Genomic DNA, 27,150 nt, shown 5'->3' with positions numbered 1-27,150 from the left:
TTAACAGCGTGATAGTGGTTTATTCTAATATATGACAAAAACTTTTATCGAAAACTCAATTTTCATGCAGTTTTCATATGTTTTGGTACATATTTGTATAAAATTTAAATAAAAATAAAATAAAAAAAATTGCTTCGATTTTATGTAAAATTCGATTTTATAGACATTTCAAAAATTGAAATGTCCACTAAATCGAAGTATACCTGTATATTCACCCTAATCTCATTTATATATATACAGGTATGTTCCGTTTTTGTCAATATCCGTTTTTGTCACTATCCGATTTCGTCAACATTTCATTCCGTTTTTGTCAACACTAAAGTTTTTGTCAAATTTGTTCCTTCGAACATGTATTATTTATAGTTTAACATTAATCTTGAGGCAATGCAGACGGGCTTGGTGGTCTTGTGGCTACCGCTTCTGATTCGTATGCAGAAGGTCATGGGTTCAATCCCTGGTCCGTCCTTTTCGTCCTACTTTGTATCTTTCTATCCACTTTCTCTCACTCTCTCTTCTCTACATATACAACTCATGTATATTCATATGTTCATAGCCATCGCTAGAACCAGAAACGAATTGAAAAAAGTCGTTTCCCTCCCTTCCAACTTCCACTCACAGCACAGTGTATATATAACGCCTATAGGTTATGCAACCAAAGCGTGCTGTGCCGCTTGACCTTATTCACCACACAATCTATCACGAACACTATAAATAACCCTATCCATGGATCGCATCACCGACCCAACCATCCTTTCCGTCTAACAAATACCCCAGTCCGTGCGGGTTGTGGGGACGCAGAGTGCTCTCGGTCTCTAGTAGCAACAACCAGTACACTCTAACATTCCTTTCCCTTCCCAGCTGACTATAAGGACTTGGCCGGCGCCGTTATTGATCAAATATGCATGAGCTGCTGAAATTGCACTTTGAGAATAAGTGGAATGTCCCAGCCCCTTATTCAGTTAGATCACAGTGCAACTGGTGGTACCAGTTCAGATCAATCACGGAGGAGCAACCATTGACATGTATAGTCAGAATTGATCGTTGATCGTTTTAACATTAATCTTGAGGCAATGCATCCATGAATGAATTTGAAGCAACCACCAATGATGACATAGAAGACGTATACGCCACAGCAGCTTTCAACACATTTCAAATTCAGCTGTAAATCAAGCTGTAAAAATTGTTAATTCATGCTATCTCTCACGTATAGTTCAACTTCTTATTTGAACATGAGAAAAAGTAAACCAATAGCCCAATAGAAAAATTAAACCGAGCCAATTTAATTAATGAAAATCTGACAGAAGGTGGCAGGAGGTAACAAGTGAATTCAATCATTTTACAAGTGTAACAAAAGTGTTAGGGAACAATTGATGTCCCTTCCAGGGATTGCTCCAGGATGTCCATCTAAGTATTCCTCCAAGAACTGCCTTCTGAAGATCCTTCTTTCCCTTTCTTATTATTATTATTATTCTTCTTCTTTACAGCTCTACGTACCAACTGGAACTTGGCCTGCCACTTCAAGTGTTTTTCGAGAACTTTAACAGTTTAGGGCTTTCTTTGCCTGTCCTTGCCGGAATTTTTACACTACAATCTTTTTTACAAGACTTTTCAAGTGAAATAAATTTTACATGATTTTGTACACGTTTTCTTGCAATTATGCTAAATTCTTCTCTACTGGTCGCTTTTTTTCCGACGGGGCTCAAACTTCCACCAGAGATCTCTCTTGTCATCCTTGATACCCTGTCCAAATTTTCCAGATCGAAACAGTAATATTTGCTAGCCTAACAGGAGATTACTATAGAATTATATATCTGAGATTTCATATTTGGTTTGCTCCAAAAATTCAATTTTGATTTTCTTCAGTAATTTCTACTAGCGATTCTTGTATTCCTCCAGATTCCTTAATGGATTTCTTCTTAAAAATCGTCAGGAAATAATTCAGAAGCTCCTTTAGATGAATTAGGAGTTAAATCATCCAGAAATAAGTTTCTCAAAGAAGCAGGAATCTAGGATCTTGGAAAACGATCTGGGAATTTCTCCAGCAACTCCTGAAGGATTCCAAGAAGAAACAAAAGACTCCCAAAAAATCCTACAGAAATCCCATGAATTCTAAAAGTATCCCTCGAGGAACAATTGGATGATTTCTTGAAAGAATTTATACATGTTTCCTAGAAAGAATTTCTCAATGATTCCCACAAGGAACTTCTGGAGGATCCTCAGGAATAACTCCCCGGAGTTTTCTATACAGAACATCATCCCTGAAGAAACTTCTGGGGGATTTAAGGTAAGAATTCCTGGAAGATTACTAGACTAAACTTCTGGGAGATTCCCAGGAAACGCAGTAAGAAATCGGAGATAATTATTAAGAATTCCTGGAAGATTACTAGACTAAACTTCTGGGAGATTCCCAGGAAACGCAGTAAGAAATCGGAGATAATTATTACCAGGGTGCAAAATGTTCATAGTCATTGACTGAAAACAGCACGAATTTGAATGATTGTGCACTGAATATTCAAAACAAACAAATTCATTTTCGCTCTCCCTCTTCACACAGTCAGTCAATTCGTAGTCATTGAATATGAAGCGGATCGAGAAACATCTCCATAATTACCTACGTTTATGGCTACGATTCCTTCCAAAAACAGTCCACAACAATCAAATGGTAAAAGATCTGTGTAAAGCACCGTTAAATGTAATCGAAACGTTAATATTTCATCAGCAATTTAACACTTTGTAAGATGTTTACAAATATTCATTGACTTTCATTCAATTGACAAACGAGTATCGAGCAGCTGAACATGAATATGCAGGTAAGTGAATGAAAATTGCCGCACGGTGAACTTCAGCTCGTCTGCTCGAAAATTTTGCGCCCTGATTATGACTGCAATAATATCTTTATTAACGAGATTTTCAGCTCAAGGCTGGTTTATTTAGTAATCATGAGGAAATAACAAAGATGAAAGATAGAATCGTATTGGAAAATCTGTGAAAGTTCCAGTAGGTGTAGATGTTTCTACTGCGCATAAATACCAAAACAAAGTAAAAAAATATCATAAGAAAATCTTAAAAGAACCCAAGATAGAACTTCTGATGAAATTCAAGAAAAAATTGTTGAAGGAATCCCAGAAAGAACCCCTGGAGAAATATCAGAAATAAAATCCTGGAGGGATTTCAGAAAGCAGTTTTGGAAGAATTCCCGTAGGATATTTTGAAGAAACGGAGAAACTCCTATCTTTCAAAAGTAAAATCTTGGTGAATCTCCAATGCAACTCTTGGATGAATTGATGAACTAGGACCTAGGTTAAATCCCAGAATGATTTTTTTAGCCCACCTTGGGCATTAGGGCCATTCCAGACCCAAACCGTACACAACGTCAGCGAGCTGTTCCCAACATAATGCAGAAGTATGATTAATAAATTCCAATTCCTGGTGGAATATTTTAAGGGATCCCCAAAGAAACTCCAGGAGAAATTTAAAAAAGAGACATCTAGGTTGATCCGAGCAGAAATTTCTGAAGAAACCATAAGGGGCAGAACCTCTTTTCTCTACAAATTCTTAGGGGCCGTCCGTAAATGACGTAGCATTTTAGGAGAGAGGGGCAGCCGCTGATTATGCTACGAGCCATGTTTTAGGTATTGGAAAATAGGCTACGAGGGGGAGGGGGTGTCAAAAATCGTCTAAAAATGCTACGTCATTTATGGAGGACCCCCTATCGAATTCCAATAGATAAACAAGCGGCATGGTACAAGGTAACCTACAGGAATTTTGGAGGAACTTCTTGGAGAATCCAATATTCTGGAGAAAATACAGGTGATTGCTTAGAAAATTTCCTGAAGATTTTCGAAAAGTATCCTAGTGAATCCTTCAAGTATCCTAGTGAAGCGAATAAAATACGGCAGGCTGCGGTGTGGGCACGTAGCTCGTATGCCGGAGGAACGACAAGCTAAAACCATATTCAGCAGAGAACCAGGTAGGGGCCGTCGGCTTCGTGGTAGGCCGTGCACACGGTGGCTTTTTGCAGTTGAGGAGGACCTAAGGGCTCTAAACGTTGAGGGTGACTGGAAGCGATTGGCCCAGGACCGAGACTAGTGGATGCGAATGCTTCGTTCGGCGTAGACTCACCACTACGAGTTGTAGCCCATGAATTATCAAGTAGTATCCTAGTTGAAACTTTCATAGGAATCTGTTAAGATGGTGGCTAAAACCTCTTGTCGACGTCACAGTCAGAAAACTGTAATTTGAACTGTGCAACCAAGATGTGCTAAAAGACATCAAAAACAATTAAATTTCATTATAAACTGCATATTTTTACTTTTGGAATGTGTTCTACAGGAAATAGTCCAATTTGTATAAAAATGTTGCAAAATATTTTGTCAAAGAAAATTATTCCGTTTTTATCACTAGGCTCAGTGTACCAGTTATGGCTATAGTACCTCAAATTCGCCATAGTTGATTTTCAACCTTTGAAGAAAGAAATCAACAAGAAAAAAAATCGTGAACAACAGATCACGATCGCAAAAGATGATTGCAATCATTCAAACTTTACAATTTGCTCAAATTATGGTAGAAATAAATCATTTTCCATAACTTTTCGGCCTCCTTGCACCCTATTTCGCCATAGTGTACCAGTTATGACAAATCCCATAAGGAATGCATGTAAATAGTGCGAAGTGGAACCCAAATTAACAAATGTGTCCATAACTGGTACAGGGTTCCTATCATTGGCACACGTCGTAATAAATACTAAAAGTAGTTTTGGCTCCGGTTTTATATTTTTCCTGTAAAGTATGAAAACTAATCTATCATTTGACTTATTGTTTACATTCGTTGGTCTTCTTCTTATTTTTGTAGAAATAGTTTTTCTTAGGTGGTGCGATAACTGGTACAGGCACCCTATTCCGTTTTTGTCAACTAAAAATCGCGGACCGTGTTGATAAAAACGGAACATACCTGTACATAGATAGATAGTGGAGTGATCGTACACGATCGAACGGAGTGATTCCCTTTTTGTGTATATGAAGTCAACATAAGGAAGTGCAACGAAGCAATTTGTAGGAAATGTAAAACAAGACCTTCTCGTGATATCCAAGAACTTCTTCAAAACACCTTCCAAAAATCCATTAGAAGTTCCTTTAAATGTTTTTTCCGGAATTTTCTCAGCTCCCCAGAAAGTTTTTTGTGAATTCTACTTGGGTAATTTTCCAATTGTTGCACGGCTAAAAATTCGCCAATTATTGCACACCTCATAAGAATAACATGGAGTGTGCAACAATAGGTGAGTTTTTAGCCGTGCAACAATTGGGAAATTACCCTAGTATGTATTCGGTTTATTGATTCTATCGAAAATTCCCCTAGAAGTATCAAGTAATTTCTTAGGGGTTCCTCCGGAGTGCCTGGAACAAATTCCTCGCCGAAATTTCTTTGCGCACTTCTTATAAATATTTCTCCTAAAAACTTCTCCAATATTTCGTCCAGGAATCGCTCCTGAAGTTCCTTCAGGGATTAAAAAAAAATGGAATGATTCCTCAAAGAATTTCTCATCTGCATTTCTTCCGGAAATTCTTCCACTAATTGCTCCAAGAGTTCCTGAATTTCTCTGGAAGTTTTTTCATCAACTTCTCTAGGGTTTTTTTGGGACCTCCTCCGGAAGTTCCTCAGAATTCTCAAGCCACCAAGTTTTGTCAGAAATTCCTCTCAAATGTCTTCTACTTTTTTTCCGGAAGTTTCTCCAGGAATCTCCAGGCAACCTGGAGAAATAAATGAGGTAAGCATCTAAGAAATTTCAAGGCAAAATCAGCTTATGTCAATGGTATTTTGTTTTTAAATTTTCCTAGAAGTTTTCGTTTTTGAGCGGAAACATTTTTGGTGTAGGCAAAATTGTCAACATCGATCAACATTGACGTGTTTAAATTGCACCAGAAAAAAATTAAATTTGACAGCACATTGATTTTCGAACTTTGAAATAATTTTCGAACTGGCAAATTTGATTAAAATTATTTTTAATATCCCAATGGAGACATAGCCTAAGCTGTTAGTACAGAGGGTCAAATCAAGCACTATTTTTCAAATCGACGTAGGGTGACAATGGGTATTATCGGCAGGTTTGTTCTCTTCGTCATGGGGGGTTTTTGTCAGTCAAATTGCCTGAAACTTGGCTATATAATTCAGCTTAGTTGGGAAGGATTTGAGACCAACCCTGAGTTCAATAGGTTTCAAAAAAAAACCCTTAGACGAAGAGAACAAAACGGCCGAGAATAGGTAATTTCCCCTATCTAAATTTTTCACTGATCTGAGAAAATTCATGGTCAATGTTGACGACCATTTCACTAAAATAGTTTTTTTTATAAAAAAGACTTTTCATAAGTTTTTTCGTGCTTTACATCACCAGGGATATAGCATGCACTAGGTAAGCAACAAAACCTATTCATTCCATATCACTTTCACAATGAATTTTAACAAAAATACACAAACACCGGGTTGGTTAGAGATACGTCATGCTAGATACGTCGCTTTTGTATGGTGCCAGTTTGGTGTATCTGTTACTTTGGATTTTGGCTAGATACGTCGTTTGGTTTTCTCATATATCAAAACGGTGTATCTATCAGTAAAGTTGTAAACTTCAAAATAGTTAGATACGTCGTTTCGTAAAATATGCTTAGTTAAACAAAATAAGCAATAAATCATCAAACATTGATGTGGATTCTTTAATTTGCTTTATGAATCATACATGCAGCTGAAAACCCGGATTTGTTTACATTTGCGAGTTACGTCGGATTGAAAAGTTATGCTTGAAATAGGTATTTGTCCAAAAAGAAACCAATGCTCAAACATCTTGTTTGGCTCGATCGAATTTTGTCTACTGGGATCTTAAGCTTGGATGAATCAAACTAATTTCCGTAATAATTAGCGAAAAAGCCGTAACCAACAAAATGTACACAATTTGAGTAATTGCAGGAGTGAAAAGATGCTAGATTTGTCTTCTAAATCCTCACAAAGTTTCCTTGATATCACTTTTCTAACTATTGAAAATCACTGATTGAGTGAAAGGCGTAATTCAATTCTATTCCAAACGAACAAAAACAAGAATTACGCCTTGTACTCCTTTGTTTTGTTTGGTGTTTTGTTTACGAAAGTGAAAGGCGAAACTGAAATCAACACGTAAACACGGCGATAGTAGAAGGCGAAACTGAAATCAAAACGTAAACACGGCGAAAGCAAATGGCGAAATTCTGTCAAAATCATAAACAAGGCGAATAGTAAAAGGCGATTCTGAAAATGATATCGATTCGAGGCGCATAGTATTGGGCGAAATTAGCATTCTTAGGTATCAATTCAGGCGTAATTAAATAAATGCAATTTTTAGTGCAAAATTTAACAAATTTGTACTGTTTTATTAGAAAATCAAGAAAATGTGTCAGAATTGTGTCATTTAAGCTTGTTCATGTTGAGTTCCTCTGAATTACCCCTAAATAGGAATTGAAATTGAATCAGCCAAATTCGGTTGTTGTTTTCGCAATGTTATTGCTTTGTCAGTTACGCCCTATTCGCGAATTACTCCGGATTTTTGGAATTTTTGTTCGTGTTTACTGATCTATTTTTCTTCGTGTGGGACATAACGCTAGAAATAAAGCGTATACATAGGAATTCCATAATTTCAACTTGCTATAACCAGGCGAGATGTACCGTGAGCGGTCTTAGCCGTCCGAAGAGACAACGCAAAGAAAAAAAAACTTACTACCTATAACTTGTATAAGACTTTTGATTTTTTTATATCTAAAACCAACCCCCGGCATTCCACTGATTTCCAGGTAGTCTTGATACAAAGATGAAATCTACGACAATGAAGCTCCTCATTCGTTTTCCTGCCTCAACAACAAAACATTCAAATCGAGTCCCATCGATGTGTTGTTGAGGTTATGTTAGCCACAGCGTCAAAAATGGAGTACGATTACACGTAAAAATAGCAAGCAAGGCAACAGTACAAAACGCATACACAGCAGCAGCAGCAGATAACAACCGCAATGCTAAAAAGAAGAAATTCCCCCGTCCTTCGCTTTGTACGTTAACCAGAAGGCACTTCAAAACTCTTGGTATACTATTTAAAATTGGATACAAATCCAGCGACCCCGTGGATCGTGGGGGGTCAAAGTTGAAGCTAACCGGATAGAACAAAAAGAAAACAACACCCAGTTTAAGCATAATAAATCCAGTGGCCCGTACCATTTCAATTCAGTTACCACGTCGATCAAAAGGGTACCTAGTGGCAAAAAAATATAATAAATTTCTAAACTCTGCCACTTCTTTTGTGTTGCACTTTCTTTCAACCAACAGCGAGCTTCGTTTTCTTACTTGTTTTACCGATGGCGATGGGGATGGTGGCTACGCGAGACAAAAGAAAATTGTAAATCCTGACGTCACAAAAATTTTGTCTTGCTGCTAAATCATTTTTGCAACAGAAAAATACAATATTTGGAAAACACACAGATCTGTCCACTGCGAAACGCGAATTTTTATGTAATTTCACGACAACCGAACCAATATCGGAGGTTTAAAAATTCAGTCCACGAAAATTAAATATGGCCTTCCGCGATCGTCGTAGCGGCTCTCAATTTTTTTTTGGGCTGCCATGTATAGCCATCAGCGAAACGTGTTCCATTTTTCGTAATCACATTTCGACGGCAGATTAGTCACGTAATTACGGTGCAAATCCAGCGTTTGATGCGCTAAATCTACTCGCCAGTAGGCTTACCTCAAATTTTGCAACTTTTCCACTGCTAAACCGCTTTGCCGTTCAATTTTTCTGATTTTATTCTTCACTTGCAAAAACTTTTTCACGTCTTCTCTCTTGCGCTTTTACTTCTTTACTCGATGCCAACAATCGTATAATGAACGGCTGGCTGGCTGGCTGGACGATGATGGGTTCGCCGTTGCGGGAGCTGCCGCCGTTTGTGATGGCGGCCGTCCGGCTTCGGGTGGCGGCTAACGGGTCGCTAATGTCAAAATGTTAAGGCGATGTTTTTTTGTAATTTGCCTCATCGGTCAAAGTATATAGCGGTGTGCGAGATTAATAGGGTGATGTAGAGTGACTGGAAGGGAGAGTGGCGTCATGTTCCAATTTTGACAGGTCTCCTGCTCGTTTGGAACGGGAATTTGTATGGATTTGACAGATGATCGCTGTTCCAATTTTGACATTGACGCCACTCTCCCTTCCAGTCACTCTAGGGTGATGCCGACTAATTCAGGCCGAACATTTCAATAGGTCCTATCTGCATTTGAGAGACTCTCTTTATTCATTTTCTCTTTCAATTATTGCAATGTATTGGTAAACTTTTCAACTACTTTTGCAGTACAAATCAAAAGACGATTGATTTGACCATCGTTCTATGCAAGGAGATAATCATAATTCAAATGAACAGCTGAGATATTAACGAAAGAGAGGGAAACCAAAGAGAGCCTCTCTTCTGCAGATAGGACCTTTAGACATGTTTGGCCTGAATAAATGGTTCTCTTCGTTTCATGAGATAATCGAATTCAGGCCAAACATGTCTAAAGGTCCTATCTGCAGAAGAGAGGCTCTCTTTGGTTTCCCTCTCTTTCGTTAATATCTCAGCTGTTCATTTGAATTATGATTATCTCCTTGCATAGAACGATGGTCAAATCAATCGTCTTTTGATTTGTACTGCAAAAGTAGTTGAAAAGTTTACCAATACATTGCAATAATTGAAAGAGAAAATGAATAAAGAGAGTCTCTCAAATGCAGATAGGACCTATTGAAATGTTCGGCCTGATTTAAGTTCAATTTATTGGGTTTTTAAATTTTGAACATTTTTTTTTTCATTTTTATACAAAAGAGCAACTTTTTCTGAGCCACTCAAGGAGCCACTATGATTTTTTTTTCAGTTTTTTAGAACTTCATTTTGATACCAAAAATCAATTTCTAAGAGATTTTTTTGAAATCACCTTTTGACAGCTGGGCAACTGCTTGACAGCTCCGCCCAGTACAAAATGTGACGAGGGATGATTCGGCAACTCGCTCCCATACAAATTTCAGATTGATTTTAAAATTGGTTCCCGGGCATCAAAATTTATTCATGAAAATTTGGAATTCGGCTCAGTTTGACATGCAGATCCAGAATATGGGATTATCTCGACACCGCTAAAGAGCCAATTGGCTTCTATCGTCGCATTATGTACTGGGTGGAGCTGTTCAGCTGTCAAAAGGTGATTTAAAAAAAATCTTTTTGATATTGGTTTTGGGTATCAAAATAAATATGATGAAATATGATACCAGTATGGCGCCGTCCACAAATTACGTAACGCTCTAGGGAGTATGGCCGAGCGTTACGCTCTATTGATTGATGCACCATACGGTAAGAAGAAGAATTTTGACACCCAAGCGGTGTGCCGTTTACATCCATCGACCAATCAGCGACGAGGATCTAATCGACGGCACACCGCTTGGATGTCAAAACTTCTTCTTCTTTTCGCTTGGTGCATCAATCAATTGTAAACTTCTTGAATTAACGAAGAAATGTGATGTTTTGCTTTAGAGTGTAATTGTAGTTGGGTAGAGTTGGGTGTAGAGATTTGGAGAGCGGACCCCTCCAACAGCGAGACGAGCAGTTCGAGAAAAATTGTTAACGCGAAGACAACCAATAAAATTTGTTTGAGTTTATTCGGCGTGTTTTGTTTGCCATCCGGTTCCTCGTCTTCAGATTCAGAAGTGGGATTCCCCCGGACGTACCGGCGGTGTATAGCGGAAGATCCAGAGCAGAAACTCCGACGGATTTGGAGTGCGACGACGGATCGTATTACACGATGCCAGTGACGAGAAACATGGCGGCCAAGAAAAAACAGCAGCAATCGGAGGACGAGCATTTTTTTGACGTCACAAGCGACGAGACGGACGACGATCGAACCGACGGCGAAAGGCGAGGCGTCGCAATGCAAACACAACCACCAACACTAACAACCGGCTTCGCTCTTCATCCGCACGACGTTGGTAAATTCTGGAGCTCGATTAGAATAGGTCGTATGTGCTTTCGTCGATATAAAAATCGATCAGTTTATTTTAGTTACTGTAGCAATATTAATTATTTTTCGAGGACTTTTAGTGATTAAACGGAAAGCCTGTTTTGTAAGGAATCGGCTGTATGTATAAGTTTTGCTTAATTTCAACAGCTTTCGCTTCAATAAGCGAATCCAACTGATCGAATTTTATATCGACGAAAGCACATACGACCTATTCAAATCGAGCTCCAGAATTGATTCCGGAGTATTCAGAAGGCGACGGCGTAGTGAAATGGTTACGCCGGATCGATCATTTCCGCGTTTTGTACGGTTGGTCGGAGCAAGTATGTTTACTATACGCTTCAACTCGTCTAAGCGGCGCAGCGGCTAATTGGTACCGGAGACATGAGGAGCAAATTTTCAACTGGATGCAGTTCAAGGATCAGGTGACATTGGCCTTTCCTGAAACCTTCGACGAAGCCGATATACATCGACAATTGGAGGCGGTAAAGATTGAGAAGGATGAGTCGTACGAGTCATATGTTTATCGCGTCGACGCCATGGCACAAAAAGGCGATTTCAGCACTTCAGCGACGATGAAGTACATCATCAAAGGACTACGTAATGACAAGGTGTACTCAAGTTTACTCTCGATGCAATTCAAATCGACCCTGGAAATGTTGCGTCATATCAAGTGGGTGGCGTCTAACTTGAGTATGGTCCCTCAAGCGCCTTCAAGATTCGTTAAAATCGCTCCCACCTCCACGAGTGAACCGGTCGGCCGGGTCAGCACTGAGGTAACTTGCTTCAACTGTCGAGAACCTGGCCACAAATCCATCGACTGTCCAAAACCTCAACGTAGAGAGCGGTGCGGCAGGTGTTTGAAGGTCGGCCATGCGACGGAGAAGTGTTTTTCGGCAGTGCAAAAGGAGCCATATCAGGTGGGGCCGAAAGTGGCAGGACGAAGTTCAACGAATGCGGTGTTCCAGGGTGGCTCGTTGAATGCGGTAGCAGTGGATGAATCATCTCAGGCGATGGTGGAGTTGGATGTGGCTGAGGAGCGCATCCGTGCGTTAGCTCTGGTGGATTCAGGTAGTTATGCTAGTCTCATAAAATCAAATTTGCTACCCTCTAAGATTTCGGTTAGACAAACAAGTGAGGAGATCGTGGGTATAAATAATTCAAAAGTAAAAGTTGTGGGTGAGTGGAACAGTTTTGTATATATTGGCCAAAACCAATTTACTGCACGGTTCTTGGTCGTGTCAGAAGACACTATGCAAGTAGGGTTGATATTAGGTAGAAGCTTTCTCAGGGAAAATCAAATTCAGTTTATAACATTCCCAGTAAACACTCTTCCAGAATTGGTTGATAATCCGTCGAAGCTTTCTGATTGGTCCATGTTTGGGGAAATGGGGTCGACATGCACTTTTCATGCTGATTATGCGAATCTTGATGTGGGTGACGATAACGAGACGTATTCTTTTCGGCATAAACTTGAAGAGGTTTTGAAGGTAAATTATTTTGAACGCCAACGACCGGCAGCTCCCTTGGTCAAGTACCAAGCGGAAATACGTTTGAGGGAAAACAAAGTCTTCTCCGCAACGCCACAAAGACTTAGTGTCGTTGAAAAGAATGAGCTTGATAAAATCATTGCTGACTTGTCAGCGGAGGGCATAATCCGGGAAAGCGATTCGCCGTATACTTCGCGTGTAGTGCTGACCAAGAAAAAAAACAATACTTACCGTATGTGTGTGAATTACAAACCACTGAACAGAATCGTTGAAAGAAATCACTTTCCCATGCCAGTGATAGAAGATCAAATTTTGAAGCTTCAGGGAAAACGTTATTTTTCATCACTGGATCTCAAAAATGGATTCTACCACGTTGAATTAACCGAAGAAAGTAAGAAGTACACTTCCTTTGTGACTAACAGCGGGCAATACGAGTTCAATCGTTTGCCTTTTGGGTACGCTAATTCCCCATCGATGTTCGTAAAGTATATAGGGTATCGCGCTACTTGGGCGGTGGTTTTCTTCGTCTGTTATTTTCGTCTGTTTTCCACTGTAACTCGGTCAATTTTGAACCGATTGACTTGAAATTTTGTACACGGGTAGATACTATACCTATCTCACCGCATTCCAAGAATTGTGTCAATTGGTTCAAGATTGACTGAGTTATAGTGGAAAACAGACGAATATAGAAGCCACCGCCCAAGTAGCGCGATTCACTAAAGTGCTTGATCCATTCATTCGGGACGGGAGAATAGTGGTGTTCATTGACGATATGATGATCGCTTCGAAAAGCGTTGAAGAGCATCTTCAAACGTTGAGTGAGGTTTTGCAAGTTCTATCGGACAATCACTTGGAACTTCAGCTATCTAAGTGTCATTTTTTGAAAACGCGTACAGAATATCTTGGTTACGATGTCAAGTTCAACAGTATTCAACCTAGTGACCGGCATATTGAATCTATTCGCGAGTTTCCGATTCCAATTGATCGAAAAAGTCTTCAACGTTTTCTCGGACTTGTTAATTACTTCAGAAAGTTTATTAGCGGGTTCAACATTTTGGCAGCTCCGTTGTACGACTTGTTGAAGGAAGATCGAGAGTTTGTATTAACAAGGAATCATCTAGAGGCGGTAGAGAAGCTAAAGCAAGCACTGATTTCTAAACCAGTTCTACGAATCTATTCTCCAACGGCGGAAACGGAGCTTCATACGGACGCTTCTTCGGCAGGCTACGGTGGTGTACTACTACAACGACAAACAGATGATGGGTTGATGCATCCGATTATGTATCTCAGTAAGAAAACGTCACCAAGTGAGTCAAAATTGCACAGTTTCGAGTTGGAGACCTTAGCAATCGTGTACTGCCTCCAAAGGTTCCGTATTTACTTGTTCGGTCTACGTTTTAGAATTTTGACAGATTGTAACTCCCTAAAGCAAACGTTGGAAAAAAAGGATGTTAATCCCAAAATTGCTCGTTGGGCGTTATACCTTGAACAGTTCGACTTCGAAATATTGCACCGGTCGGGATTGAAGATGCAACATGCAGATGCACTCTCACGGGTAAACGTGCATCTGATTGAAGAGGATTATCGGACGGTGTCTTCTGTTTTTGAAAATGCTCTTTATGTTGCTCAGTTGCAAGACTCAGCGGTGGAAAATTTGAAGCAAGCGGTGAGTTTGGGATCATTGAAAGATTACGAAGTTCGGGATGAGATTTTATACAAGAAAGTAGGTAACAAGTCCTTGTTGTATGTGCCCTTACAAATGGTTCCATCGGTTATCAACAAGTTCCACAACGACATGGGACACTTCGGAGTGGACAAGGTTTGCGGATTGATCAAAAGGACTTACTGGTTTCCTCGTATGCGAGAACAGGTGCAGGATCATGCCAAGTGTTGTATTTCTTGTATTGCATTCAATCCTCGCAACAAACGCTACGATGGAGAACTTTTCAGCGTAGAGAAACCAAAAGTTCCATTTGAAGTGCTGCATATTGACCATCTCGGACCATTGGAGAAGGGAAAGGGAAAAAATGAGTACATTCTAGCTGTAGTAGATGCTTGCACAAAGTTCATCAAACTGTATCCAACGAAGACGACCAAAACAACTGAAGTCATGAAATCTCTTCGAAGTTATTTCCACACATATTCGACTCCAAAGGTTTTGATATCTGACCGAGGCACCGCGTTTACGTCGCATGCCTTCAATAAATTCATAGCAGACCATGGCATACGCCATGTTAAGGTTGCGACAGCATGTCCCAAAGCCAACGGACAGATCGAGAGATATAATCGAACTATGATGCCATTGATCAGCAAACTCGTCGAGGAGACAGGTGACAGATGGGATTCGATCATTACCGACGCGGAATACATGCTCAATAATACAGTCAATAGAGCAACTGGAAAGACCCCAGCGGTGTTGCTCTTCGGAGTGGAGCAACGAAGACGAATTGACCATGATCTGACGCAATATTTATTGGAATTGAATGACGAACCGGAAAAGCAAGAGATAAACACTCTTCGTGATGAGGCAGCTGAGCATAACCAGCGTCAACAAAATTACAATAAGCGAATGTACGATAGGCATTGCAAGAAGAATACCGGCTATTCTGAAGGGGACTTGGTGATGTTGAGGAGAGTAAATGTGCCGGGAGAAAGGAATAAACTTAAACCGAAATTCCGTGGGCCATATATTGTAAAGAAGGTTCTGGATAAAAACCGATATGTGGTGGGGGATCTTGATAAGTTTCAAGTAACGGGGACGAGGTTTGAAGGGATATTCGATCCGTTAAACATGCGGCTATATCAGAAAGCGAAAGACGAAGAAATGAAAACTAGTGTATTAGAAAAAGAAGATGAACAGTATCAGGATGTTCAGTATTTGGAAGATGAGAAAGAAGACAGTGAATTAGAAGAAGAGGGGTATCAGAATGTGGAGTATTTGGAGGAAGAGGATACAGATGTTGATTACGAAGATATTGAATATTTGGAAGATGAATTTGAGTAATTTCTTTGCAGATGAATAATTTGTGCAGGATGGCCGAGCTGTAAACTTCTTGAATTAACGAAGAAATGTGATGTTTTGCTTTAGAGTGTAATTGTAGTTGGGTAGAGTTGGGTGTAGAGATTTGGAGAGCGGACCCCTCCAACAGCGAGACGAGCAGTTCGAGAAAAATTGTTAACGCGAAGACAACCAATAAAATTTGTTTGAGTTTATTCGGCGTGTTTTGTTTGCCATCCGGTTCCTCGTCTTCACAATACAAAAAATTTAGGATTTTCATACAAAAAAGCGTTACGGAGGGGGGAGGGGGGTCTAATAATGTTGATTTTAGCGTTACGTAATAAATGGATGCTGCCTATCAACGACTGAATTGATACATTGACACTATTCGCGATGACGGCGCCTCTATGAGAGAATTGAGTTGTTGAAACAAATTATTTGTACTACATGGAAAAGGATAGGCATTTTTAAGTGCTTCAAAATAATTATGTTTTTTTTTTATTCAACAAGTTCTTTAAGTTACTAAATATTGAATGAGATTCTGATAAGCTATATTTAGGCATAAAAAATAGGTTTTCAAAACTTTTTCCCCAATTATAGTCTTGGTTATATAGCGCATTTAGTTCACCACTGGACTATCGCACTACACTCAGGAAAATTGCCTCATACTTAATGGCAAATATCCATGTGCCAAACCACATCCAAAGTATATGCAACCAATACCCGATTACGCAGGCAAATTAGCACATGAATAGTATGTGCTCTAAATTGTATGAGTCGTTGCTGTATGGTGCCTCATCAAAAGTATGAGTCGCACTAATGGAAAACATTTGTTTACCCCTATTGCAAAAATCTATGTCCCGGACGAGGTCCCGGACACATAGAAGGAATGAAGATTTTTTTCCTAGTGTATTGCGCATTTCCCACCCCACTGGACCCCTTTCGCAGTTTGTATAAGTGCGGGATCGTGAATAAAACTGCGATTTTGCATCGAATCGTGTCGGTGTCTTCTGCGCACTTATGGATTACAAAGGGCTGTATAAGTGCGCAGAAGACACCGAAACGATTTGATGCAAAATCGCAGTTTTATTCACGATCCCGCACTTATACTAATTGCGAAAGGGGTCCAGTTGGGTGGGAACTGCGCAATAGTTTTCACGAGTGCGAAAACGCTAATAAAAGTGCGCGATAGTCCATTTTACGAGCCGATTTTATGAATGAATTTTGACAGGAGGTAGTGTCCAATAACCCGTAAAAACCAATATCATCATCAACATTGTTGTCACTTCGTAAAATGGCTCATTGCATCAAATCAACTCGGTGTCTTCAGAGCACTTGTTCACCATAGATTGAAGAAATAGTGCGCCGAAGACATCAACCTGATTTGCTGCAAACGCGCACTTTTATTTACGTTTTCGCACTTATGAAGTCGCAGTTCGCAGTCCAGTGGTGAAGAACTAAATGCGGTATAGTGTAGCTAATTGAAAGTATATTGTAAAACATTTACATTTTTTACAATGCAATTTACAATAGTCCATTTTACTTTACATTTTTACTCATAGTCCATTACGATCGAGCTAGAGCCAATTTTATGAATGAAATTTTGACAGGAGGTAGCGTCCTAACCCGTGAAAATCAATATTTGTATTTGTATTTTTATTTTTGTATATTTTAGAAGAATTTAAGAATTCAGCTTCTAACCTGCATTCCCATGTGAAAATACTTTTGTTTTCATGCACAGGGGTGATACACAAATTATGTCATGCAAAAATCGACCTTTTTCAAATCCCCTCTCCCCTAGTCACACTTTTTGTATGGGACCTTTAAACTATTTGTATGAGTAGTCACGTTCTGCGCATAAAACAGACCTTCAGGGTTCCTGATTTCCACTTTTTATCGTCTTCCACATTCGAAGACAGTCAGCAGCGAACGGTTGTCGCTTTAGTTTGTGTATATGCTTGTCAGCGACGACAGCAAACTCCGGCGAACGGTGGGAAGCCACACTTGGAAATTACTCATTCGTCCACATTCGCATCGCAAGCGATCGAGCGGTGATGCGATTCGTGAGTGATACGATTGATATTGTGCATACGAATTTTTGATGTTTTCGTATTATTTTCTTTGCTAATCTAGCATTTCAACAACAATACAGTAAAAATGTATGCTTTACATGCAGAAATTCTCTTCTACTTATGATAATAGCCGCTTCGATCGCTCACCAGCATTCACCATTCGTCATTCATTCATTCGCTTGCGATCCAAACTGCGACGAACGGCAATGAATATCCATGTCAAGCAACTGGCGCATCGCTTCCCGCTGGCGATGGGGTTGCGTGTTTGATCACGACTATCCGTATGCTGCATCTTTCTCGATTCGCTTCAGCAAAGAGGAGCGAATATGAATGGAGTGAGGCTAATATACCGATCCTTGGACATATCGATGAAAAATAGTGCAAATATGTTGTTTGAAATTTATTCACAATTTTATTGTCTTCAATTTAAAATATCTAAGTTTTAATTGTTACTGACTTCGTCACATGCAAGATATATATGAAAATCTTTTAGAACTAGGAAAAGAACCTATAAAGCTTTGATAGAACCAATTGACTGTGTCGCTGCTATGCCCATTTACTTCCAATCCCATGGTATGCACACGGTTCCGTCATTCAGGACCGAATAGTAGGTTGTTATATTGAGATTAATATCGTTCAGTTCTAAGCCACGGGTGGCGATCAACTTCTGCAGGCACTCAATCATCCGATCGGGAGTCACGGAGTCGTCTTTACTTAGCGAAAGTAGACTGAATTGCTTGATGCATTGCGAGTGGAGATCCCGCTCCACGTGCTTTTGGCGGTTGTAAGATTGCTGCTTCTCGTACGCCTCGTCCATGTGGTTGGTTAGAAAATCGATCAGAATCGTTCCAGGACACGTTGCGGGCACTATCAGTTGACCGGTGGGACTAACCATCAAGGGACCAGCTTCGGATTCGACGACTATTTCAAATTTGGACAAATCAGTTGGCCAGCTTTTTGGGTATTTTGTTTTACCCAGGTAATCCAGTAAACTGGTCGTTATTTTACGCAGGTGTGATGCGTATGCCATTGCCTGGGCTTTTGGCATGAATTTACGACGACCTATCCGAATATTGCGTAGCACCTGAGATAGCGCATATTCGTACGCAGGAAGCTTTCGCAGATATGCATCGTGTTTATCAATGTTGAGCAGAAGCTGAAATCGACAGATGCTGGCATTAGTATGGGACATTTACATAACACAGCAGCGCTTCGAAAACTCGAATATGATTCAATCTCGTGAACAATCCGTTGTTGAACAATATTATTGTATCACCCAACGAACACATCTCTGGATGACTTAAAAGTAATGTACAATACTGCAAAATATTAACGCAGTGCAAAAAATGCTTGGATTTATTTTCCATGGGTAAGCAGGTTTGAAAAATGTGTCTGCATTACTTAAGTTGAAAAAAAAATCATTTACAAAGAAATACCATATGTATATTGTTTTTAAAATGCAATTGTTCCACAATTGCACTATCGTGGAATAGTCAGAGATCGAAAACCAAAATTAGAAATCATTAGAAAAGTATTTAACCATAGGTAGATAATCATTAACTTACATCTAACCAATTCCTTTGCACGTCTCCAGTATACAACATCACGTGCCCATCGAGACTCACTCCAGTAAAGGAAGCAAACACAACAACCCTGTCTTTGAGACCATCAACCGCCTGCGGATGCAGCTCTACCAGTCTTTCTAAGCTTTTCAAGCAACCTCGAAAATGCTCCACGTTCCAACCGCAATCGTACTCAATATGTTTAACCCCCAAAGAACGGGTCATCGACTCTCTCAACTTGGCCACTTCGTCCTTCGTCTCCTGAAGGGCTCTAGTGCGAACATTGGCCGTAATGATTTGCTTGCGCAGCCAATTGCCTAAAGACTCATTTTCTTTGGCTTTCTTAACTCGGAACTCGAAAATATCGAATTCACTTTCGAACGTAGATTCTTCCTGATCAGCACCATTTCCCGCTCTTTTGCGGTAGAAATAATCCGCCGTTTTTGATCTTTGACCAGAACTAGCACCAGATGCGGATGAAGGCATTTTGTCGACAAACTCTGTCGAAAGATTGCATGCCTCTAGAATTTTCTTGAGCACTTGCTTCGTATCAATAGTGTGTTCCAGTGGCACCTTGATCAAATTGAATGTTCCACGCTGCTCCGGCAGATTGGATGCCCTTACGTAAAAGGGGAGTATTTTGGGCGTCGAGTGAAGAATCCGTCGCTGATTCAGCAACGATTCCAGATGTGCGCTCAGCAGTTTGAGTGAGTCTTCGTTGACCTGCCGTTCCTGCGGATAGCGTCCAAACAGATCCGGATGAACGGCGAAGTAGAAGGGCCTCAAAGCTGTTGCAACCTCAGAAGAACCGATCATGCGGTAGATCACGGTGCCGTACGGATTTCGTGGCATGCTAGAATGAGTAGGAATGTAGAACAGGTGAATATTTCACTACTAAGCACTCAACTAGTAATGTAACAACGGTACTTACCATTTTTTAAGATAAATATTCATATTTTAACTTAATGCGCTATTTTTTGAACCAGTCAGAACAAATTATTTTTAATTTTACTCTCTTATCAGCTAGTGTCAACAACAACAAATTCATGACATTTTTGACGAAAAGAAAAGTAAAATGACAAATAAACGAAGAAGTGAATGCGATGATTTTAGCAGTCGCTAAAGTCGACATAGACTATTACACAGTGGGCTAGAACAAAACTAAGGCGGTTCAAACTCGGGTTCAAGATTGAAGTTGACATCCAAGATGTAGCCGACATGTGCGCACTTCTCTCTCTAAAATAAAAACTCTCATTTTTGAGTAGCGCCCATGCCGCACAGGGACTGTGTTGGAAACACACATTTTTTTAAATTGCTCGTACGCTCACATTTTTGCAAAATATCAATATTTTTCGGTATTTGAAGGTGGTTTATAAACCCAGTGAGGTTACCATGTCGAAATTATTGCAAAATACATGCTCATGTGAGCGTACGAGCAATTTAAAAAAAATGTGTGTTTCCAACACAGTCATGTGCGGCATGGATGTTTACTAAAAATGTGCAGACCGAACACATTTTTGAGCGTAGCCGTTTTTGCGTGCTGGTTTTAGCCGAGACAAACAGTCGTCTCACGGTCTCACTCTAGTCAAGTCTACATAGTTCCTCTTTTGAACGGTTAGCAGTTTAAAAATACTCTGTTTTTCCGCAAATGGCGTCGTATTTGCACTTGTATTTGCATCTTTTAGACGTCTGCACTAAAAACATTACGAAGCGTGATTAGCATTGAGAGATTTTTTTCGTGACGGTGGTTTTAACCTTCCGTAACTGACGCGGTTGGCTACCTACGTCAGCACCACACTCAGTCCTGCAAAATATCAGTCTCAGTGCCTGTTTTTCAGCCGAAAATGAATGACTGCGGTGGTCGTTTTCAGTTCCTCGATGTGAGAACTGACAGAGTCCGAGAGCTCCATTCGTGAGCGACCCAACAAGATCAATTCCCAGTCATCCACACACTATTCATGCTGAAAGGCCATTCGTCTCAAGCGGTGGCTTGTGAGAGTGAGTGCCCTATACGTTAGCACTGGTGAAAACACTCAAATACAGAAAATTGAATGGAAATTTAGCCCTGCCAGCTCTCGCTTTTAGCACGCTGCGGGCGAGTGTGAGTACCTATTTCATTTCGCTCTCGTGTTGCTGATCGGAAAGCAACTTTGACAGGAAAACCAAAACGGAGAAAATGAAAAAAGCAAAATATCGCTATCATAAAGGCCAGTCGAAAAATTGCAGCACTGACCACACTAAAGCGGAGTACAAAAAGCGAGTTTTTTTTTCAACGTGTACAAAATACAACAGCGCGATTATTCGAGGCAAACTGACGTAACACTCTAATGATTTCCATCGTACACCGATTTAACGGTCTATTTAAAAATTTGATAGTTGGCCATCGGCCCATCCGTGTCACTCTCATGTCATCATTTTTGATCGAGTTTGACCGCTACCGGGCAAACTTCCTAGTTCGTGGTTGGCCAAACTTAATTTAAATGCTGTTTGAAACTCCCATGTGCTGCTGCAGATGGCCTTTCCTTTTGTATGCTCTGCATTCAATGATTGAAACATACACCCTCATTCTTGTTTATTGACGTATCCGCTTTCGAACGATTTAGTTCGTTCGAATCCTTACCCCATTTAATTTTGCTGGCGTAAGAGGGAATGCGAACGATTTACGTTCGAAAGTGGATACGATTGAAAACAAGAATGAGGGTGATATTTTTTGAATTCGCAGAATTTTAAACCAAATTAATTTCCTTGACCTGATTAATGGTTATACCGCCAGGCTTACGTTTATGATAATAAATTACAATTACAATTACAACAACAATTACCAAATCGATGAATTCTTTATGTTGAAACAAGGAAACACAACGAAAAACTAACAGATTCAAAATGTTTAGCTCTGCGAGAACTACATTTATTAGATTTTTGGTGCAAATAAATTACAATTTAAAATTTGTATCTTAGACGATGGTATTGCATTTTCCGGAGTGACACTTCCTATAATCAATTTCAATGCATTTCCACATCCTAACATAGAATGCGTCTTTGTCCGAAACATGAGAATCATTGATTTTTCGGCAAGTGATATTCTTAGAAAATGGAACCATCCGCGCGCACGGTACGACTTGACTCATTCTAAAGTGCTCAGATCCGACCGGTCCATCGCCGCCGGGTTGGGTTGTTCATAGTACGGGGACAGAGCTTTGCCCCGGTGGTTAAAGGTGTAAAACGAAGGAATGTTTCCGAGGGTTTCCCACGACTTGGCTTGAAGGTCCACTGCCGCACGAATTTCTTTGAAGTCACCCACTACTTGCAGAATGTTGAAGATAATAAGCACGAGGCTGAGAATTGCTTGGAATATGATCTGCAATTGATGTAATATTTGTGAGTTAACAATTTTACTGATGAAAATCGATTCCGCACTTACATCCACTGGGAGGTTGGTGAACTCCTGATCCGTAATCCTCAGGTAAGCTCGATCTGAAAATTAGTGGAGAAATGAAAACTACAGCTAAACTTGGGTCCAGTGAGCGGATTTAATACAACTTACGTTGGGCTGCTGAATATGCGGCATGCAGAAGAGACAGAAATCCGGCAAATAGCACTAATTTGTTCAGAAAAGCCATTATTTCGAAATTATTGAGTATGCGAGACTAATAATTAATATTATAATAATAAAAATTATTTTACTGCGATATGTTGTGATGGAAAATGAGGTGCAACTTCAGATGACAGATACGTCAAACTAGTACTGCACCGTGTGCAGTCGACATTCCCGTTATCAACAGAATGCGATGTTTTATTTGGCCTGAACGGCCAAAAATCAGGAAGCAAAACATATTCACAGACAAGGTTTGGTAACTGCAATAAATAAATATGTTCAACGTTTCATTCATCGAATAAAACTAATAGAGGTAATAAACTATAGAGGGAGAATGTCGCTGGCGTCGCCGCCGCAACATCTCTTGCTGGCGAAGATAGGGAGGGATATAAGTGTCAAAGCGAAAAAGTATGCAGTTTGACAGATAGATACCCGGGATGTTTGCGAACGAGAACAATGGGAACAGCAGCGACATTCGTCCTCTATAGTTTATTAACTCTATTATAAAACTCGACATCAACTGACAGACGCCACTAAATGTCGCTAGTTTGGTTTTGAGGGCAACTATCGTCAAAAATCATTCTTCGTGTATAGCATACTATGCCGTGAAGCTGGACATTAAAATTTTTGACACGCGAATATCGTTTCTTCTCCTATTCGCTCGTCGGACGTACGTTTGGCATAAGGGAAGGTTCATCTGGAACATCCTGAAGGTCTATACCCGAGCAGGAACGAATTAGATATCATACCAAGACAAGGTATTGAGTCATTAACAAAGATACCTCAACGAGTTATTGGTTTGGTATTGAGGACTGCTTGAGGTATTATTGAATTATAGAACAGGCACCATTTATTGTTTCAGGTTTTGCATATTATGCGTTGCGCGAAAATTTTTGAGCGCGAGTGCTCGTATACCTCCGCCAGTACGGTAAATCGTGTTGGTGTTTTCGGCGCAATATTCTTTGGCCCATTCGCGCACTTATTGTAAAAGACACCATAACGATTAAACGTACGAGCGGAGGTCTATTAGCGAATTTGCACCATTTTCGCTCTCTATTTTCTTGCTACGGATAATACCTCAGTTTAATATTTTACACCTATTCAAGGATGGCAGAAAATCACTTCAAGCGATAAATGATACAGGATACGAATAATCCAAGATAGCCTTGTTCTTGCAGTAGCATGATGCCGACGCCTCGCACCATGCTCGTTGTAAAGCATCTGATGCACGCTTTATCGCGTGATGACCCGTTATCGGATCATGTTACAAGTCATGATAAATTTTATACATCACATTGTTTGCCACTTATGCACCCGTAAGCCGCATTCATGGTTCGAAATAATACATTCATAAGCATATCTGGAAGTAAAATCACCAAGAATGCTCAAAAAGTGAATGAAATCACTAATTTATCATTTCGACTTCATGATAACGATCGCATCGCGCCCGCACATGCCGAGCGAATCATTCTTCTCGGACCGAAGTTTGTTATGATGCTTGACGACAAAATGTTATCGTTGTTGCTATGATCGCGCGATGCCGTTCGACCGCGACACATTCGAAATCTGATCATGATCACTAGATTTCCATCCTTGCACCTATTCTCTCCTGCTCGGGTATCTGGGAGTTCCTGGAGAAAGCCCTAAACATATCCTGAGAAATATCTAGAAGAAACTCTGAAGAAATCCATGCACGAGTTTCTGCAGAAACTTCAAGGAAGAGGAGCTCCTGGAATGCTTGGAGAAATTCCAACAGTACTTTTGGGACTTCCTCCCTAAAGGACATCCTATGCTCCACCAAGATTAAATTCTGGAGGTAACTTTAGAAAAATCCTTGGAGAAATCTTTTCATGAATTGCAAGAATAAATATTGGAAAATTTATAGAGGAAACCCTGAAATTCCTGAAGAAATCCCAGGTGGACTGAAGGATTCCATACGGAATTCTTGGAGGAATACCAATTGGGTTTTTAAATTTAGAAAAATTAATCGATTTTTTATTTTTTAACGAAAGAGCACCTTTTTCTAAGCCACTATGATTTTTTACAGATTTTTAGAACTTTATTTTGATCCCTAAAACTAATTTCAAAGATATTTTTTGAAATCACCTTTTGACAGCTGGGCAACTGCTTGACAGCTCCGCCCAGTACAAAATGCGACGAGGGGTGATTCAACAAATTGCTCCCATACAAACTTCAACTTGATTTTTAAATATGTTCCCGGTCACCAAAATTCATGAAAATTTGGATTTCGGCTCAGTTTGGCATGCAGATTTAGAATATAAAATTATCTCAACACCGCTAAAGAAGCCAATTGATACCAAGATGAATTTATCTTATTTGGAAGCTTCCAACTGCTGTGAGTCTGTATCAGAAATTCATCATTTAAAAAAATCTCTGGAGGACTTTTCCTTGGAAATTCTAGAGAAATCCCAGAAGTAATATCCGATGGAATCTCAGCAGGCATTGTTTGAGAAAGCCCTGGATTGACGTCTGTTTTTAAAGGATATCGTGAATTTTATTTTGAAAACAGAAGCAAATTTAGCATTTTTTTTCGCTGAAACGAAATTTTAAATTGTTTGCCCCTTTTCAAATATAACGGGAGATTTGATCGTGACGTAATTTGTATATGTAACGATGTACTAATTGTACTACGGTATGAAAGAGTTATTATATAATGTCACAGGCCACTCAAGGGTTACTGAATAATATCGCCCACTTCTATATTATTGGGAACGTGAGAATGCCGTATGTGTATGTGTGTGTAATGGGTTAAACCTCGGGTTCCAACAGTACAGCGAGACAAAGGAAAGGGGTAGTGATGTCGCAAAATTTCAAATAATCGATTAATCTGTAATCGATTATGCTTATGCTTGTCGATTACCGGTATCGATTATTCGGCTATGATTAATCGATTAGTCTTAATAATCGATTATATTTTTATTGTGTTTTCTCCAAGTCTTAACACAGTATAATATAGCTGCAACGAATAGCCGCGATTTAGCTGTATTTACTTGATTCAGAAGCACGAGGAATAGATAGGACAGGTATCCTTTGGGAGGACATGTCCTCTTTTTTCATTCCATGTTCTACTGTCCTCCCAACTAACAATCACTCATTTAACAGGCACCATTATGACGAATTAATTCAGCATAATGTTGAATAACATTTGAATTATTTTCACGCACAACCTATGTTCGGGTTTTGTTCACACAAATTTGGAGAAGTTATAAAGCATCATGTTGTGCAGGAACTTATTTTTTTGTTTTCAAAGCGTTTTACAAATGTACAGGAAAGTTGTTATTGGGCTTTGGCAAAAATGACTGAAAATAAATAAAATGCAAAAATGTTGAACTCTCACGAGAATAATTATTTGCTCTCATGTTGAGAACACCTATTATGAAATAAGAATTACATATAAAATTGCCTAAATCCGGATTAGAACTCGGGACCTGTCGATTGCCAGCCGTATGCCTTCCTATCTGCGCCATCCTAGAGATGGTGAAATGCAGCACCCAAAGCAAAACATAATTTTGCCATGACTCAATAATGATCACTCCTGAACTTGTGTTCAGCAGTGGTGAATTAGCAAAGCACGTGCTAATCAACTGAACAACGCCTTATACTTGAACAGCTGTTCAGCCCAAAACACGTGTTTTCCATTCTGATTTCGCTGTCAGTATTTTTATCGCACGATGAGAAAACGTGAATCGAATGCGGCCAAAAAATATTGTTCGTTATTGAAGATATTGTTTTTAGACGTATTAATTGCGATATGAATATGTTTTTATATTTTTTTTATTAAATATAGATCTCTTTAAACATGTATACATGTCATATATGACAACATGTGGTGCGGTATGGTCTTGGACATGGTGCACTCACAACATCTGTTCAGGTAATCTACTCATGCTCAGTCGAAGATCCGTTAAGCAATTTTTTAAATTATGCTTTTGCCATGGAATCTTGATAAGGGATACTTGAAATGTGTCGATTTCTGAATGCTGTTGGGTTATCTAGGTGACTGTGGAAACAATATTCAGTAAACACGACAGCACTGAAATGTCAAATGCATCGATCCAAGCGTCTCGTACAATCGACTAATAATAATAAATAAATGCCTCATTTTTACGTTGATTACGTCTCTTGGCACTCCATGTTAAGCTACATATTTCTATTCTGTTTTATGTTATGTGATTCGTTTAAAATATTGGTTCTTTAATAACTTGGTTGTCTTAACAGTTTTAGCCATGATTTATCCCATTATCCGAACAAAATTCCGAGTCAAACTATGACGGGCTGAAGGCGTTTATATGACAAGTGAAAAGCACATTGTTCAGGAGCATATGCTTATCGATACACCAGCTTAATAAGATGCAGACAAATGTTTTGTTAAACTCTTTTG

General features: G+C 39.6%; 3 protein-coding genes across 5 annotated transcripts in view; all 3 read right to left on the bottom strand.

The window, feature by feature from the left end:
• Window positions 1-8,910, bottom strand: part of LOC109433584 (ATP-dependent RNA helicase me31b) — a 29,257-nt gene extending 20,347 nt beyond the window's left edge. For all 3 annotated transcript variants that reach the window (XM_062850003.1, XM_062850002.1, XM_062850001.1), the window contains exon 1: window positions 8,750-8,910. The gene's annotated coding sequence lies outside the window, so the exon portion shown is untranslated. The remainder of the gene's footprint in view (window positions 1-8,749) is intronic.
• Window positions 8,911-17,978: 9,068 nt separating this feature from the next.
• Window positions 17,979-20,237, bottom strand: LOC115266793 (T-cell activation inhibitor, mitochondrial). Its single transcript, XM_029873376.2, has 3 exons — window positions 20,085-20,237; window positions 19,157-20,006; window positions 17,979-18,747 (listed from the first exon to the last, which is right to left on the bottom strand). The coding sequence occupies exons 1-3, from the start codon at window positions 20,105-20,107 to the stop codon at window positions 18,148-18,150; spliced, it is 1,473 nt and encodes a 490-aa protein (XP_029729236.1). The 5' UTR covers window positions 20,108-20,237; the 3' UTR covers window positions 17,979-18,147.
• Window positions 20,238-22,039: 1,802 nt separating this feature from the next.
• On the bottom strand, window positions 22,040-22,875 carry LOC109433573 (ER membrane protein complex subunit 5). Its single transcript, XM_019710012.4, has 3 exons — window positions 22,698-22,875; window positions 22,575-22,627; window positions 22,040-22,511 (listed from the first exon to the last, which is right to left on the bottom strand). The coding sequence occupies exons 1-3, from the start codon at window positions 22,771-22,773 to the stop codon at window positions 22,278-22,280; spliced, it is 363 nt and encodes a 120-aa protein (XP_019565557.2). The 5' UTR covers window positions 22,774-22,875; the 3' UTR covers window positions 22,040-22,277.
• Window positions 22,876-27,150: the final 4,275 nt, after the last annotated feature.

This window comes from Aedes albopictus, chromosome 2 (genome assembly GCF_035046485.1).
Source record: "Aedes albopictus strain Foshan chromosome 2, AalbF5, whole genome shotgun sequence".
Lineage (NCBI taxonomy): Eukaryota > Metazoa > Arthropoda > Insecta > Diptera > Culicidae > Aedes > Aedes albopictus.
The sequence above is the reverse complement of the archived record's forward strand: the minus strand, read 5'-3'. Positions and strand labels throughout refer to the sequence as shown.